Consider the following 13615-nt stretch of genomic DNA (forward strand, 5'->3'; position numbering starts at 1 on the left):
GAAATATGTTCCCCTGTAGAAATGATTATTTTTCCAGCACCGGGGTCTATTCAGGGAAGCAGTTTCAACACACAGTGCCAAGGCTGCTGGGACTTAGTGCAGCTGAAAAGCCTCGGTAATCCCGTGGAGCTCTGGGAGTCAGTGCAGATTGCATAGCCCTCTCTCCACGCATATTTGGAAGGCTGTTATCTCTTCACAGTGGTGAAACCTGGGGCTCATGCCTTTGAGCTGTATCTTGCCTCGTGACTTGTCCTTCACAGTGGAGTTCTGGGTTAGTTTAAAATGTTCTGTTCTCATCTTACCTTCTCTTTCTTCTGTTACCACCTCCTCCCTTTCCCCTTCCTTCCCCCTTGATTTTCCTGTGTCAGACTGCCTCCTCCCTGTGCTCCCCACAGCCCACCTGTGCTCTCGCCTCCCCCTGGCTTCAGCGCAGCCTGAATTTACATCACCCTCTTCACCTTTCATGCACTGACTTACCATTGTATTGCTCCCTGGTTAGTAACAATGGGCTGGTTTCTCTAAAGCCCCTCTGAAAGTCCCTCCCCTTGGTGTTTGCCTTTCTTGTGGGGCTGAAGCAGACTATAAACTTGATTTTTATAGCAGCTGTGGATTAGTCACCTCAGTATTAGCAGTCCAGGTCTTCTAGTGAAGGATGTTGCCGGCTGGTTGATGCTGAGTTACCGTCTGTTCATTCTTTCTCTGTCTCTTTCCCCGCCCTCCTCCCCCTACTGTAAACCGAGGGCTGCTTGTGGTTTTGCCTCTTCTCTTAATTTCTAGGTACTCTGAGGAGAGAGCAAGTGAGAAATTAGGGAATGTACCAGCCCATTTTAATTTCTCTGCCCGAATCCTTTTCCTCAGGTTTGATAACTAGAAAGAAAGTTACAGGCTTATACAGTCATAATTTATAGTTCTTTCAAGTACAGAGAAGCAGATTAAGTTAGATATGGCCTGGAATCCTAACACTTAAGAGAGACTGTTCTTCTCCTGGGTTTCCTCACCCTCACAGCACAGCATGGTCTTGCCTTTGCCACCCCACTCCGACCTCTTCACTCTCCTTCCATTTGCTAAGTCACAGATCATTTTGCCATTCTCTAGCTTGTCCCATCCAGGTGTATAGGGGCCTCAGAAAACAAAAGGGAGACATTATGTAGATCCCATCTTTTTTGGTTCTCTTTCATCATCCATTGAATGAAAGGTATCAGCTATCATATTTTTCATGTATACTAATTTATAACATACACAACATTTGTAGTATATATAAATATATTAATATACATATGTCTTTTAAAATCTTGTTTACTCCTTATAATAACCCAATGAGATAGTTCATTTCATTGTGTTTTTTTAAAATAAGGATACAGAGGCTTGACCAAAGTCAGACATGTCTAAGATTAGAGATCAGGAGCAAGCATGTTTAGTGTCTGACTTTAGTGTCCTGCAGATGTAAAAACCTTTAAAATGATGTACAACCATATTTGAGCCCTTGCTCCATGAGCTTGCTGTGCAACAAGACTATCTAGATTTATTGCTAGGGAAGATAGGTTTGAAGGTTGGTCAACATCAGGTTAAACTTTCTATTCTTTTGTGGTCTGGATTAATGACTATCTTCCCAGGCAGGCATCTTCTCCTGTCATTTGTCTCTGTCTGCGGCAAGGACTGAGACTTCAGGGTCCCTGTGTTTATCAAAATGCACAAACAGGACATCCAGAAACCTGCCGTCAGGTGGTCTGTCCTGAAGCCCTCAGCATCTCTCTTTGCATAAAGATGTTCACAAGCAGGGTAAAGGTGTGGCTGCCCCGACCCTGCTGTCTGCCTCCTTCTGAGCTCAGACCACCTGCTAGAATGCAGACGGCAAATAAGCATAAGGAAAACTCACGTTTTGATTTTCACCATCCCTTTGGAAAGAGGGAGGGAGGCTTTTATGAAGCCCAGGTTGAGTGCTGTGTTCCCGTAATTTCTAAGGCCAGCAAAAGAGGTGGTACCTGTGACTTTATGACTGTTGTTCAAGCTACCCTCACCCCCCCCCCTCATTTTATGTTATTCTAAATGTAATTGTAATCCTAGAATCATCTCCAGTTCATCTTCTTGCCTCATTTTTTACCTGCTTTGCCTTCCAAGGCAAGGATACCCTGAGCTAATGACAGAACTGGAGAAGCTTCAGATTAGATCTGTCACAAATATCTCCAACACTGCGTAATTATATTCAACTTCTTCTTTTTTTTTTAATTATTAATTTGGCTGCATCAGGTCTTAGTTGCGGCACACGGGATCTTTCTTTGCAGTGCGCAGGCTCTTTGTTGCAGCACGCAGGCTTTTCTCTAGTTGTGGTGCGTGGGCTCTTAGAGCGCGTGGGCTTAGCAGTTGCAGCGTGCAGGCTCTCTCATGGTGTGTGGGCTCCAGAGCGCGCGGGCCTAGTTGCGGATCTTAGTTCCCCGACCAGGGATCGAACCCGTGTCCCCTGCATTGGAAGGCAGATTCTCAACCACTGGACCACCAGGGAAGTCCCTCAACTTCTTAAAAATTGTTGCCAGCCCAGAGAGAACAAGTCCTTCATTCACAGTTGTGACACCGGTCTGTACTTGGGGAAGACATCTCAGTGAGAATTCTAGTCTTTCAGATGAAGTGTCTTGAAGTCAGTTACATTTGTTTTATTAACTCTTTATTAACTCTTCTAATTTATCTCGTTGTATTTGGGTTCCTTTTACCCAGAAATCCATATTGTGACCAAATATGCAAAACCGTTTCATTGTGAAATGAATGACAGTCATTTCTGGTTGCCCAAGATGGGTTCTGGTTCCTTAGTTTGGCATGATATGTTCTAGCAGTACCACATACACATGTGCGGAGGAGCCTCAACCAGAAGGCTTTCATGGTCCCCTTGCTAGACACCTTCTAGCAAGGAAGTCATTAAAAGGTCTTCTTGGTATATAATGTAGCTGAGGACAGTTCTGAAGGCTGTCACTCCGTTCTGTCATCTGACTGGGTGTGGCATAGAAGTTACTCGCCTTTATAGTTCAGAATTTAATATTCTTCATCTGCCCTTTTGCCACTACGGAAATTTAATTGAGTCACACAAAGAAAATATGTTAGAAACCTGATGATGTTACTCTTATCTGTCTATAGGTGAAATCCTGACAGCTTTGTGAGACTCATATACTTGTGTCAAGTTCTCATGGCTAGAAGTTCCAGGAGAGTGAAGTCACACGTCCTTGGTAGTGTTTGCCCCTGCTCTCTCTTCTGTGCCCCAAATTTCCAGGACTCCTATGGGAGTCAGTGACTACTAATAACAGATACGTTACTTATAGCCGAGAAAGGGAAGGGGCAGATCTTCAGAGCAAGAAGTCGTGTACTTCATTCTGAAATGGGGTTGCCTTTGTCTCTTCCCTTGACTTACAGACCATAATCTCTTTGGTATTAGAAGTGCAAGAGAAACTATAAGGGAACACGCTGTAAAGTGACTGTTCTCTTTACAGACTGGAACCTGCCAAAGCAGTCAAGGATCAGGCAGCCAGCTAGTTATTGAGTGGTGGTATTGTATAGAAGTAGTTCTTAAAGTGAGATGACATAAGACACCAGTCACTTCCTTTTTACCAGAGTTTTAAATAATTTCATTTAATTGATGTTTGTGGTGGTTGATTGTTTTTTACAGCATGGGTTTATAAAAGAGAAAGTCTTAAAATAGGACTTTTCTCCAGATATACTTAGAAGAAAGGCAAATAAATGCATAGTCGTAGAAACATGAAACAGCATGCAGCATGTCAAGAATTCCCTTGTTGACAAGTATGGTCAGGTTGTAAAGTCCAAGATACAGCAGGAGATGAGCCCCGAGAGTTAGAGTGGTACCAGATCTTGGGGAGTCTTGTGTGCCTTGCAAAGGAGGAGAACTGTACCCTGCAGGTGAGAGGGAGTCACTGAAGAGTTTTAAGCTATGGAATAACGTCAGATTTTTGCACAATATCTTATAAGATAGACTGTAATAAGGTACCCCTAAAGTACAGGACAGCATTGTATGAAGGGAGAGAGTACTTGGGGAGATGTGAGAAGGCTTCATGGGTTTCAGCTAGGTGTGAAGACCCCACAGGACTTCAACGAATTGACGTGGAGGATGGAAGTAGGGAAGGAGATTCTAGACAAAGGAGTAGCTTAAGCAAAAGCCCAGACACAGAAGATTTACAGGGTTTGTTCGGAGACCCTGCATACATCTGTGGTTAGAGCAACGGAGTATTTGTACTTTGAGCGATAAGATCGGAAAGACATGGACTGTGGAGGGCCTGGAGTGCCTGGCTGAGAAGTTTTGACCTTGTTTTTGTGTAGGGACAGCCATTATTCAACATGTGTTTTAGGCCGGGAATTCTGACAGCGGTTGTTAGGCAGGTGGCAAGTATATGGATGCAGGAAAACCAGTTAGAAAACAGTGGGCAAAATACATATGAGGACATATGAGGACTGCATATTAAGTATTAGACATAAGAGGCCTTGGTGTTTTATAAGAGTGGGGCCTGTTTGTGAATGTTCCTGTGTTCCTGGGGAGATGAGCTGTGTGAGAGCTCAGCTGCCTCTTCCTACTTCTCCAAATAAAACGTTGCCGGAGTCCTTTTTTACTCTTACTGGAACTGATTTTGAGCTAAGTTTATAAAGTAGCAAGTGACTCCCAGAACAGCTGTGATTGGAACTGGGATCTCCTGTTAGTGCCCACTGGTCCCCAGAGCCTGACAACTATTGTCTAGGGAATAGCCCCGCGTTCCAGTTTTGGCTGAGCCTGTGATATGCCATTTGATCTTTGGCAAGTCCCTCTCCTACCCTAGGCCTCAATGTCTGACCTTGTAAAATTAGATTAGATAATCTCTGAAGTTTATTTCAGCCCTAAAGCTCTTGGATCTTTGTTGGAGCTAACTATCTATCTTAGAAGGATTTCCCTTGTACTCAGCAGAGGTAGAATAATGAAAAGTTTCAGAAAAGTGGAGAGACTTCCTGAGGATTAGGAATAGGATATCTGGTACCTGTGGAGCCCCAATATATTTATAAAATATATGCCTACCTGAATTCCAGCTCTTTCCTGAGGATTTTGAGCCTATTGCTTAGAAATATATTATATTGCTTGGCAGCTTTAAAATTAGTATTCTTTCTGGGCAACTAAAATACATATGAATATTTATTATGAGGAATGCTAGGAGAAGAGAAAGAAAATGGAATATATCTGGATTTAAAGAATTAAACAGCTGTGAAGGAAGAGGGGGAAAGGAGGATAACTATCACTTAGAGATATGTATTTATTTTTTAACATAAAATGCACAATAGGAATATGGATTTGCATAATACAAGCAGATGAAATTAAAGGTAGAACAAGAAAGGAGAGGACTTCCCTGGTGGCGCAGTGGTTAAGAATCCGCCTGCCAATGCAGGGGAAATGGGTTCAAGCCCTGGTCCGGGAAGATCCCACATGCCACAGAGCAACTAAGCCCGTGCTCCACAACTACTGAGCCTGCGCTCTAGAGCCCATGAGCCACAACTACTGAGCCCGCGTACCACAGCTACTGAAGCCCACGTGCCTAGAGCCCGTGCTCCACAACAAGAGAAGCCACGGCAGTGAGAAGCCTGCGCACCGCAACAAAGAGTAGCCCCCGCTCGCCGCAGCTAGAGAAAGCCAGCACACAGCAACAAAGACCCAATGCAGCCAAACAAACAAATTAAAAAAAAAAAAAAAAAAGGAAAAAAAAAGAAAGGAGGGGAATTTGTAAGTGGTAATTATCTGTTATATTACTATTCCTTGGAGAAAAATTAAGCCTCTGAAGTTCCAAGAGACCTATGCTATTAGGTATCCCCTGTGAATGATATCAGCTGGACCTGTGCCTTCCTCCCAGAAATCTAGCCCTGACATGCATGCACAGTCCTTCGAAGTAGAGTCTAGAGCCTTACTAATAGCACCCAAGTAAAGAAAGGACTTGGCCAAGATCACTGTGCCATCCAAGGACAGGAACACCAGCTAGGTCTTCTATTGTCTGGAGATTGAGTAGAAACTGAAGAGCACAGGGAAACAAGTATTTTTTTAATGGTCTAATTTTCAGCACAGTCAACTGTGTATTGTCAAGAAGATAATAGGCCTTTTGAGCTTTGTGCTGCCAGAGCTTTATTTACAAAGGCCCAAGTCAGAGCCATTTGTCACTGAGTAGTAATGGCAGCCTGACTCTCTGGTTAGGACTCAGACAGCAGTCTGTAGGTGTGTTTTACATTCCTTTAAGTTACAGCTTCTCTCTGAGGCAATTAATCCCAGGCATTTAGCAAGAGTAGCTGCTGTGTTTCTCCCTTGTTCCATAGATGCATTTTCTTGTATTTGGCACTTGTCTTGGATGCTTGTTTGAAGGGTGATTTTTCCTTACAAAATCTTTTATGAGAAAGTCTTATTTTTTTCCCCCTCTCCTTCCCAAATAGCCTTCTGAGAGTTAATCAGAGGTGCACAGAGTTCAACAACTGGGAAGGCCATTAATAACTCAGCCAGCTTCAATCCTGCTGGCTTAAAGGCAGCTTCTGGCTGATGAAATTGATGAGGATTTCTCTGGTGTTTCCCTGAAAAGTATTCTGGTGAGGAAGAGTCCTCCAGTGATAGAGGAGTGGTAGCAGCGTGCTTGCATACTCTGGTCTTCACTGTTTTTGCTTTTTTTTAAGTACCCCCCTTGAAAAGGGCATGGCCTATGTTATGTTAGGCCCAGTATTTATCACCCTCCATTATTCCTAAGGTAAACTGTCTCTCTGCGTCTGCCATTCTCCCACTGTTCATCTGGCAAACATCTTCTAATCATTAGCCTCTGCCTAAATTTGCCTTCTTCATCTCGTGGAGGCTTTGCTCCATGTTGGTCTTGTATCAGCACTGAAGTGAGTGTCAGAGTCTCTGTAGTTTTCTAAATTGAACATTATTTTAAGTACTTTTAATTTCTTTGCCCTTTTCTTGAAACTCTTTTTTTTTTCCTTTTCTTGAAACTCTTAAACCACTCTTCCTCTCCCCTCACTTCTAGCCTGACCCCACCCTTGCAGATATCCTTTTGTTTCCCCATCTCAGCTCCTTATTTTGAATTTTCCCTTCTTTCTAGACTATAGAAGCTAGAGTCATTAGTTGCTCTTTTCACCTCTAATTTATTTAGAGCCATGCTTTTAGTCAGGGATTTTTGTGTGCCAGCATTAAAACGTGGGGCTTTTGCCCTCTGCTTGCTTAACTTGTCCTGTGGTTGGACATTCTGGCCTATGCCACCTTACCCATTCATGTTTTAAGTTTTTCCTGGTCAGGAAATGTTTGAGCTGTTCTAGGCTATTTTCTCCTAGATGCCTGTGTTTTTTTCTCCCATAGGCAGCATCTCATTTGCGTGTTCACCACATTTCACATTTTACTAATTGTTCTGTGTACAATTCTGTCATTTCTCCTTCTTTGCTAGTGTGCTCAACACTTCCAATTTGAAGTCTTCTCTACATCTTATTGAGATGCTGTTTAACTCCCACTTCCCCATCATTAGTCAAGATGTTAAACTGAGGACCAAGAGATACATCTCCGCTCACTTAATATTATTGCCTCTTTTGCGGTGCCTAATGTAACCATCATTCTGAGACTGCTTGTATCTGAGCCAGCTGATTTTCATATATATATATCTTCCGGTAATCTCTAAATAACATAAAGCCATTATCTCTGACCATGCTTTGCCCTTCCTCCTCCTTTTTTTTTTTTTAGACGGAAGGAGAAATTGAATCAGAAAGAAGTTAATTGTTTTTAGGTTTTAATAACAATTAAAAGAGGCTTGTGAAATATGTCATAGGAACCAAATTTTCTCCCAGCCCTGGCATTTGTCCATTTTTCTAAGTTATCTTCATGTGTCCTTTCACCCAGCTCTGTGTCATGTTTGATTCTGGCAACTGCTGATCAGTACTGTCTCCTGTACACCCCTCTCCTTCCCTGCTCTTCAACTCTGCTAATGCCAGATAGAGCACTGTTTATTGTCCAGAGAGAGAGGGCTCTTTGGTCCTTGTTCAGAAGTAAATTGTCAGCTCCACAGCGTGGTTCTGGGAAGGCCAGCTCTTTCTTAGCTGTAGAATAAAGTAATTGGATTTGTCCCATGATGCTTCTTTCTATAACTTAATTTTCAACCTTTTTGAGGCTTAGAACCCTTCCCCCCCCCCTTAGGACCCTTCTTAACTTCAATATGTGTTCTAACTTCTCTCATGATAATTAGTTGTACTTTTAGTCCCCATCTGTAAGTAAGATATACTGTTATGAAAAGCTGTCATGAATTCACTTGTACTTTTAACCGAGTTGGTACTTTGATCACAACTTGAATCTACATATACTTGAAAATTAATAATATACTTAATTTGGGAGCTGTCTTATTTGTTTGATATTCAGCTACTCCTTATAATAATTTGTGGGCTCCCCAGAGCTGCAGTCTGCTGGTCAGGAACTTCTGATCTCGTTGTTCTTTATAATCCCCTTTTCACTTTCCATGTGGTCTTATCTCTCTTTCCTTGCCTCTCCCTTCATCTGTAGAGTTTCAAGTCACAGGAATATGATACGTTAAAGAAAACAGTAATATGCTTTCTCTTCTGGGAAAATAAAAACCAAGTACTGACTTTTAATGGATCAGCTTCCAATGTCCCTGATATTGATTTGTCTCTAAATGCTCAGCATCCAGTTCCACCAAGATATAAAAACCTTCCTAGGCTTTCATTTCTGGTTTGTAAGGGTCTCAGTAGTACACTTGAAAGCCAAAGTGTTGTCTTAACTTTGGTTACAGTGCCAATTTGAAGATTATCTCATTAAGTTGAAGATAATCCAAAGGAAGAATTCAGAACATACCCCAAGTCAAGCTCTCAAGAGGTTCATTTATTTTGTGGAGTTGGTTAAGCAGCTAATTAACTGCTCTATCCAGCCAGAGTGCCCTTTGGCTTATTGTTCCTTTGATGCATTGGAAACTAAGCCACGTGAAGTTTCTGTTGTCTTCTCTTGTAGGAAGCAGTGAAGTGTAGTGGAAAGAGCAAGGGCTTCAGAGTCAGATGGATTCTTCCTTGAATCTTGTCTCAACCACTTACTAGTTATGTGACCTTGGGCATTTGCCTCTCTGGTCCTTAGTTTCCTTATCTGTGAAACAGATCTAATGAGACTTAATGGGAAACTCGAAAGATTAAATGGGGTAACATATTAATAACCTTTGTATTAGGACTTAGTAGATATTTAGTAAATGGTGTTTATTACCATTACTTTAACAGACCATAAAGAAAACACTAGACTTTTTTCTTTTTAATCAAATAACCGAGCTTAGGATTGTATTGTCTAATAATCTTCATCATTGTTAATTTTTCAGTCTCTAAAAGAATGGACTGCCTAGTCTTTTTCTTGTGTTGTTTTTCTTTCACATATCCATGATTTTTCCACACCAAGGACCTAAACAGATTTAAAGATAACCATTTGTTGAATGAACTTGATGGGAGAATTCTTCTTCCTTCAAGATCCCCCGAAGCCAAAGTTTCTCTATCTTTGAATCTAGAAAAAGACGTTTATATACATATCTATTCTAAATCCCTTTAGAAGATCTAAACTTGGCTTCAATTTCAGATGCTGCAGAGTTCAGAGACCACATTATTTCAAGAAAAATCTTCCTTCTTACTGAGCTGTTAGTAAATGCTCATAAATATTTTAATTGAGGTACTCCAGAAACGCAATATATTAATGTGCCACCTAAATTAGTAAGCAACCAGATGACTAATTTCTCTGGGACCTTCACCTAAGTGTAGGAATTTAGTTTGTGGGATGTCTGTCTTTTGGGCTGGTGTCTTGTTTTTGCTTTAGTGACTCTCTTAGGTGTAGTCTTTTTGTTTTCTACAGGGACAATGGTGACAGATCCAGGCACCGAGCTCCACGAAATGCCCGGATGTCTGCACCTTCACTTGGACGCTTTGTCCCAAGGTAAGAACTGGATAGTCAACTTTTATGAGAGACTTTTCTGAGGGAGGCTTTATGAGAGCCTGGGATTTTTAAACCTACTTTCTGGTAGGTTTGTCCTGGAGAAACCTATTTGGACAAAATTATTTTTCCTGGACAGATAATTCCAGATATGGACAATCTGGTGGATTGTCCATATCTGTAATTATTTCCTAGTGAGCCTACAGTCCAGCCCTGCCACCTAAAGACTTGACAGGAAATGATTAACCACAATGAAAAGACATAGAAAAATGGCATTGGGAGCATCCTGTTCAAGAATACAAGCCCCAGGAAACTTTAGAGGAAAGATTGGAAGAAGATACAAATGTGTGAAAGGAATTTTACTCTGCTCTAGGTTTCTTTGGATTCCTAGGCTTAGTGGATCCCTTATCTTTGATTGTTGAGGGTTGGTAGATACTATATCTCCTTTGTGTTAAGGCAGTCTGTAGTAGGCTTTTAACGCGTGATTCCTTCATATAGGCGTTTTTTAAAATTAATTTTTATTGGAGTGTAGTTGCTTTACAATGTTGTATTAGTTTCTGCTGAACAGCAAAATGAATCAGCTATGCATATACATATATCCCCTCTTTTTTGGATTTCCTTCCCATCTTATAGGCGTTTCTTGCTGCCTGAGTACTTGCCTTATGCTGGGATTTTTCATGAACGTGGACAGCCTGGCTTGGCTACTCACTCTTCTGTTAACAGGGTCCTGGCAGGTAAGGAGTTGTTTCTTTGGATTTTGAAAATTTAAAGGGGGAGGGAGCCGTGTAAAGCTTTCCCCTCCTTTACCTATGCTGATGTGAGGGCATCTTGGCATCTGGCTGAAAACTCTTTTTTAAGGTCTTGTACTTGGTTCCTTACTTCAGGGCAGGAAACTACAGATTGAGGAAAGCTGCTCCTTTTGCCCATTCCCACTTCCTTCAGACATCTCTTTTTTAATTAATTAATTTATTTATCTATTTTTGGCTACGTTGGGTCTTCGTTGCTGCACACGGGCTTTTCTCCAGTTGCAGCGAGCGGGAGCTACTCTTCGTTGCAGTGTGTGGGCTTCTCATTGCGGTGGCTTCTCTTTGTTGCGGAGCACGGGCTCTAGGCACGCGGGCTTCAGTAGTTGTGGCATGTGGGCTCAGTAGTTGTGGTGTGCGGGCTTAGTTGCTGCACAGCATGCGGGATCTTCCCGGACCAGGGGTCGAACCCATGTCCCCTGCATTGGCAGGCGGATTCTTATCTACTTCGCCACCAGGGAGGTCCCCAGACATCTTTTTTAAAATTTATTTAAACCGTTTGTTTCTTAATCCAGCAAATAGACTTTTTAAATTGAATGATAAAGGTGCCTTGCTCACGTTTTATTGTTGAGGTACACATGAGCCAGATCCTGTGATTTAATTAGGACTGAAAGCACACCTCTCCAACCCTTTACTGCTGCCAGCACATGGAGTTTCCAGGCCCTGTGGAATCTTCAGAGGAAGGAGGAGGAGAGGGACCCATGGAGCTGGCTTAGAAATTTCCACAGAATAGAAAATGGACTGGACAAACCCAGCCGAGGCAGTTTTATGGTGGCTGAATAACTTAGTGACCAATGTTTTGGGGCTAATATGCGTGATGTGACTGGGCTGAGACCCAGTGTGTGCTGCTGCTTCTGGGCAGTCTTTAGAGAAGGAAACAAAGCAGAATCTATTTTTTTTCTAACAAAGGTTTTCCTCTTTTCCCCCCTCCCCCCCACCTCCACTGCCAACTTGTAAATTTATGTATGTGAAGGCATTAAAAACTATAAAAATCAAGCCACATTTTGGCGTATTTTAAAAAAAATAAATTATTTAATTTTTTTGGCTGCGCTGGGTCTTCATTGGTGTGCGCAGGCTTTCTCTAGTTGCAGCGAGCAGGGGTTACTCTTCGTTGCGGTGTGTGGGCTTCAGTAGTTGTGGCACATGGGCTCAGTAGTTGTGGCTCATGGGCTCTAGAGCGCAGGCTCAGTAGTTGTGGCGCACGGGCTTAGTTGCTCCACAGCATGTGGGATCTTCAGGGATTGAACCTGTGTCCCCTGCGTTGGCAGGTGGATTCTTAACCACTGTGCCACCAGGGAAGTCTCTTGGTGTATCTTTAATAAGCATCTTTATTTTAAAAATTCAAATGACATTACGTTTTGGAAAATCTGGGCCACGTGGTGGTTAAAGGTAGAGAGGGATCGGTGTGAGGCAGTAGCACTGCCAGGCTGGGGGAATATGATTTCTGACCAAGCTGTTGTGGCAGCTGGTAAGCCATGGGACCTGGCTTCCTTTAAGTAGCAGTATCCTTGACCCAGTGTCAAGGCCTAGAAACCCCAGAAACCTCAATGGTTTCTCTCTACTGGACACCAGGGCTTCATAGGCCCAGGCTTGGTGGGGGAGTAGTCTGCACCATGGTGTCCTGACAACCTTGACTGAGGAGGGCCCTAGTCGGTAAACAGAACCCATGGCTCTGTGCCTCTCCTTGCTTGGCGCTTCTGTGTGGCTTGGCTAACGGCACGTGGAAGCTCCTCACTGGCAGATAATCACTTGCTGCCAGACAGTACTACAGAGTTCTTCTCCACCCTTTGTTCCAGACATCTGCCTCTACCACCCAACACAGCAGCTCCCTGCTCCTCTACTGCTGGGAAGTCTCTATTTCCTTTGCATTTAATTTTTTTGGAAAAGCTATATGTTGTTTTTCTCTCCTTTGATCTAATAACTCTTTACCTCCATTTCTTCTTCCCTACTTTATGCCCAGAGGTCTGACCCCAAATAGCCCAGTTTCACTTATGGATACCTTTGAATATAGGGGTTATGTTCCAGCAGGCAGTTTACAAACATGAAATCTACTGAGAAAAGTTCTCTAACAAAAGATGTAGAGTGCCTTGAAAGGAAGGAAAATCTAGGCTCTCAAGAAGCTCATTCTTGAATTAGATTAGCGGATGGTTTCCATTCACATTTAAACTCATTTCTCCCATTTTCTCAGGATGCATGTTGCAGAGTATCCGCTGGTCTTTTCTTCTTTTTTCATATTTTTTTTTATTGAAGTATACTTGATTTACAATGTTATGTTAATTTCTGCTGTACAGCAAAGTGACTCAGTTATACACATATATATTTTCTTTTTTATATTATTTTTCATTATGGTTTATCCCAGGATATTGAATATAGTTCCCTGTGCTATACAGTAGGACCTTGTTGTTTATCCATTCTGTATGTAATAGTTTGCATCTACCCCGTTGGTCTTTTCTTAAATGCCCTCATCATTTGTAGATATTTGGATGTCCCTCCAGATTCTGTTGACAGTTTTGTGTTACTTTTATTCTTCTCTTGAGAAAATTCCAATGATAATAATAACAGCAACAACAAAAAGCTTAACATTCATTGAGCATTTGCTGTATGCTAGGGAGTGTTTTAAGTGCTCTTCCTAGTCATATTTCATTTCATTCTCACAGTAATCCTGTGAGATGGGTGCTATTATCTAACAGTGGTGGGAACTGAAGCCCAAAAGGCTAACTTGCCCAGAGTGATGCAGCTAGAAGTAGAGGAGCCAGAAGTGAACCACGCAGTGGGACTTCTGTTTCCTAGTCTGCCTGCCTCCCCACAGCTATTTTTAAGGACAGAGCATCAAAATAGCATTCTTCTTCTAGGTCCTTAATCTAGAAAAGGGAAA

At 42.2% G+C, this 13615-nt stretch overlaps 1 protein-coding gene across 2 annotated transcripts in view; it reads left to right on the top strand.

Annotated features, from left to right (window-relative positions):
- AMBRA1 (autophagy and beclin 1 regulator 1) overlaps window positions 1-13615 on the top strand; it is a 147787-nt gene that overhangs the window by 36542 nt on the left and 97630 nt on the right. For both annotated transcript variants that reach the window (XM_007455776.1, XM_007455777.1), the window contains 2 exons: window positions 9860-9940; window positions 10571-10671. In XM_007455776.1, coding sequence (XP_007455838.1) covers window positions 9860-9940; window positions 10571-10671 — 182 coding nt within the window. The remainder of the gene's footprint in view (window positions 1-9859; window positions 9941-10570; window positions 10672-13615) is intronic.

This window comes from Lipotes vexillifer, unplaced genomic scaffold (genome assembly GCF_000442215.2).
Source record: "Lipotes vexillifer unplaced genomic scaffold, Lipotes_vexillifer_v1.1 scaffold977, whole genome shotgun sequence".
NCBI lineage: Eukaryota > Metazoa > Chordata > Mammalia > Artiodactyla > Lipotidae > Lipotes > Lipotes vexillifer.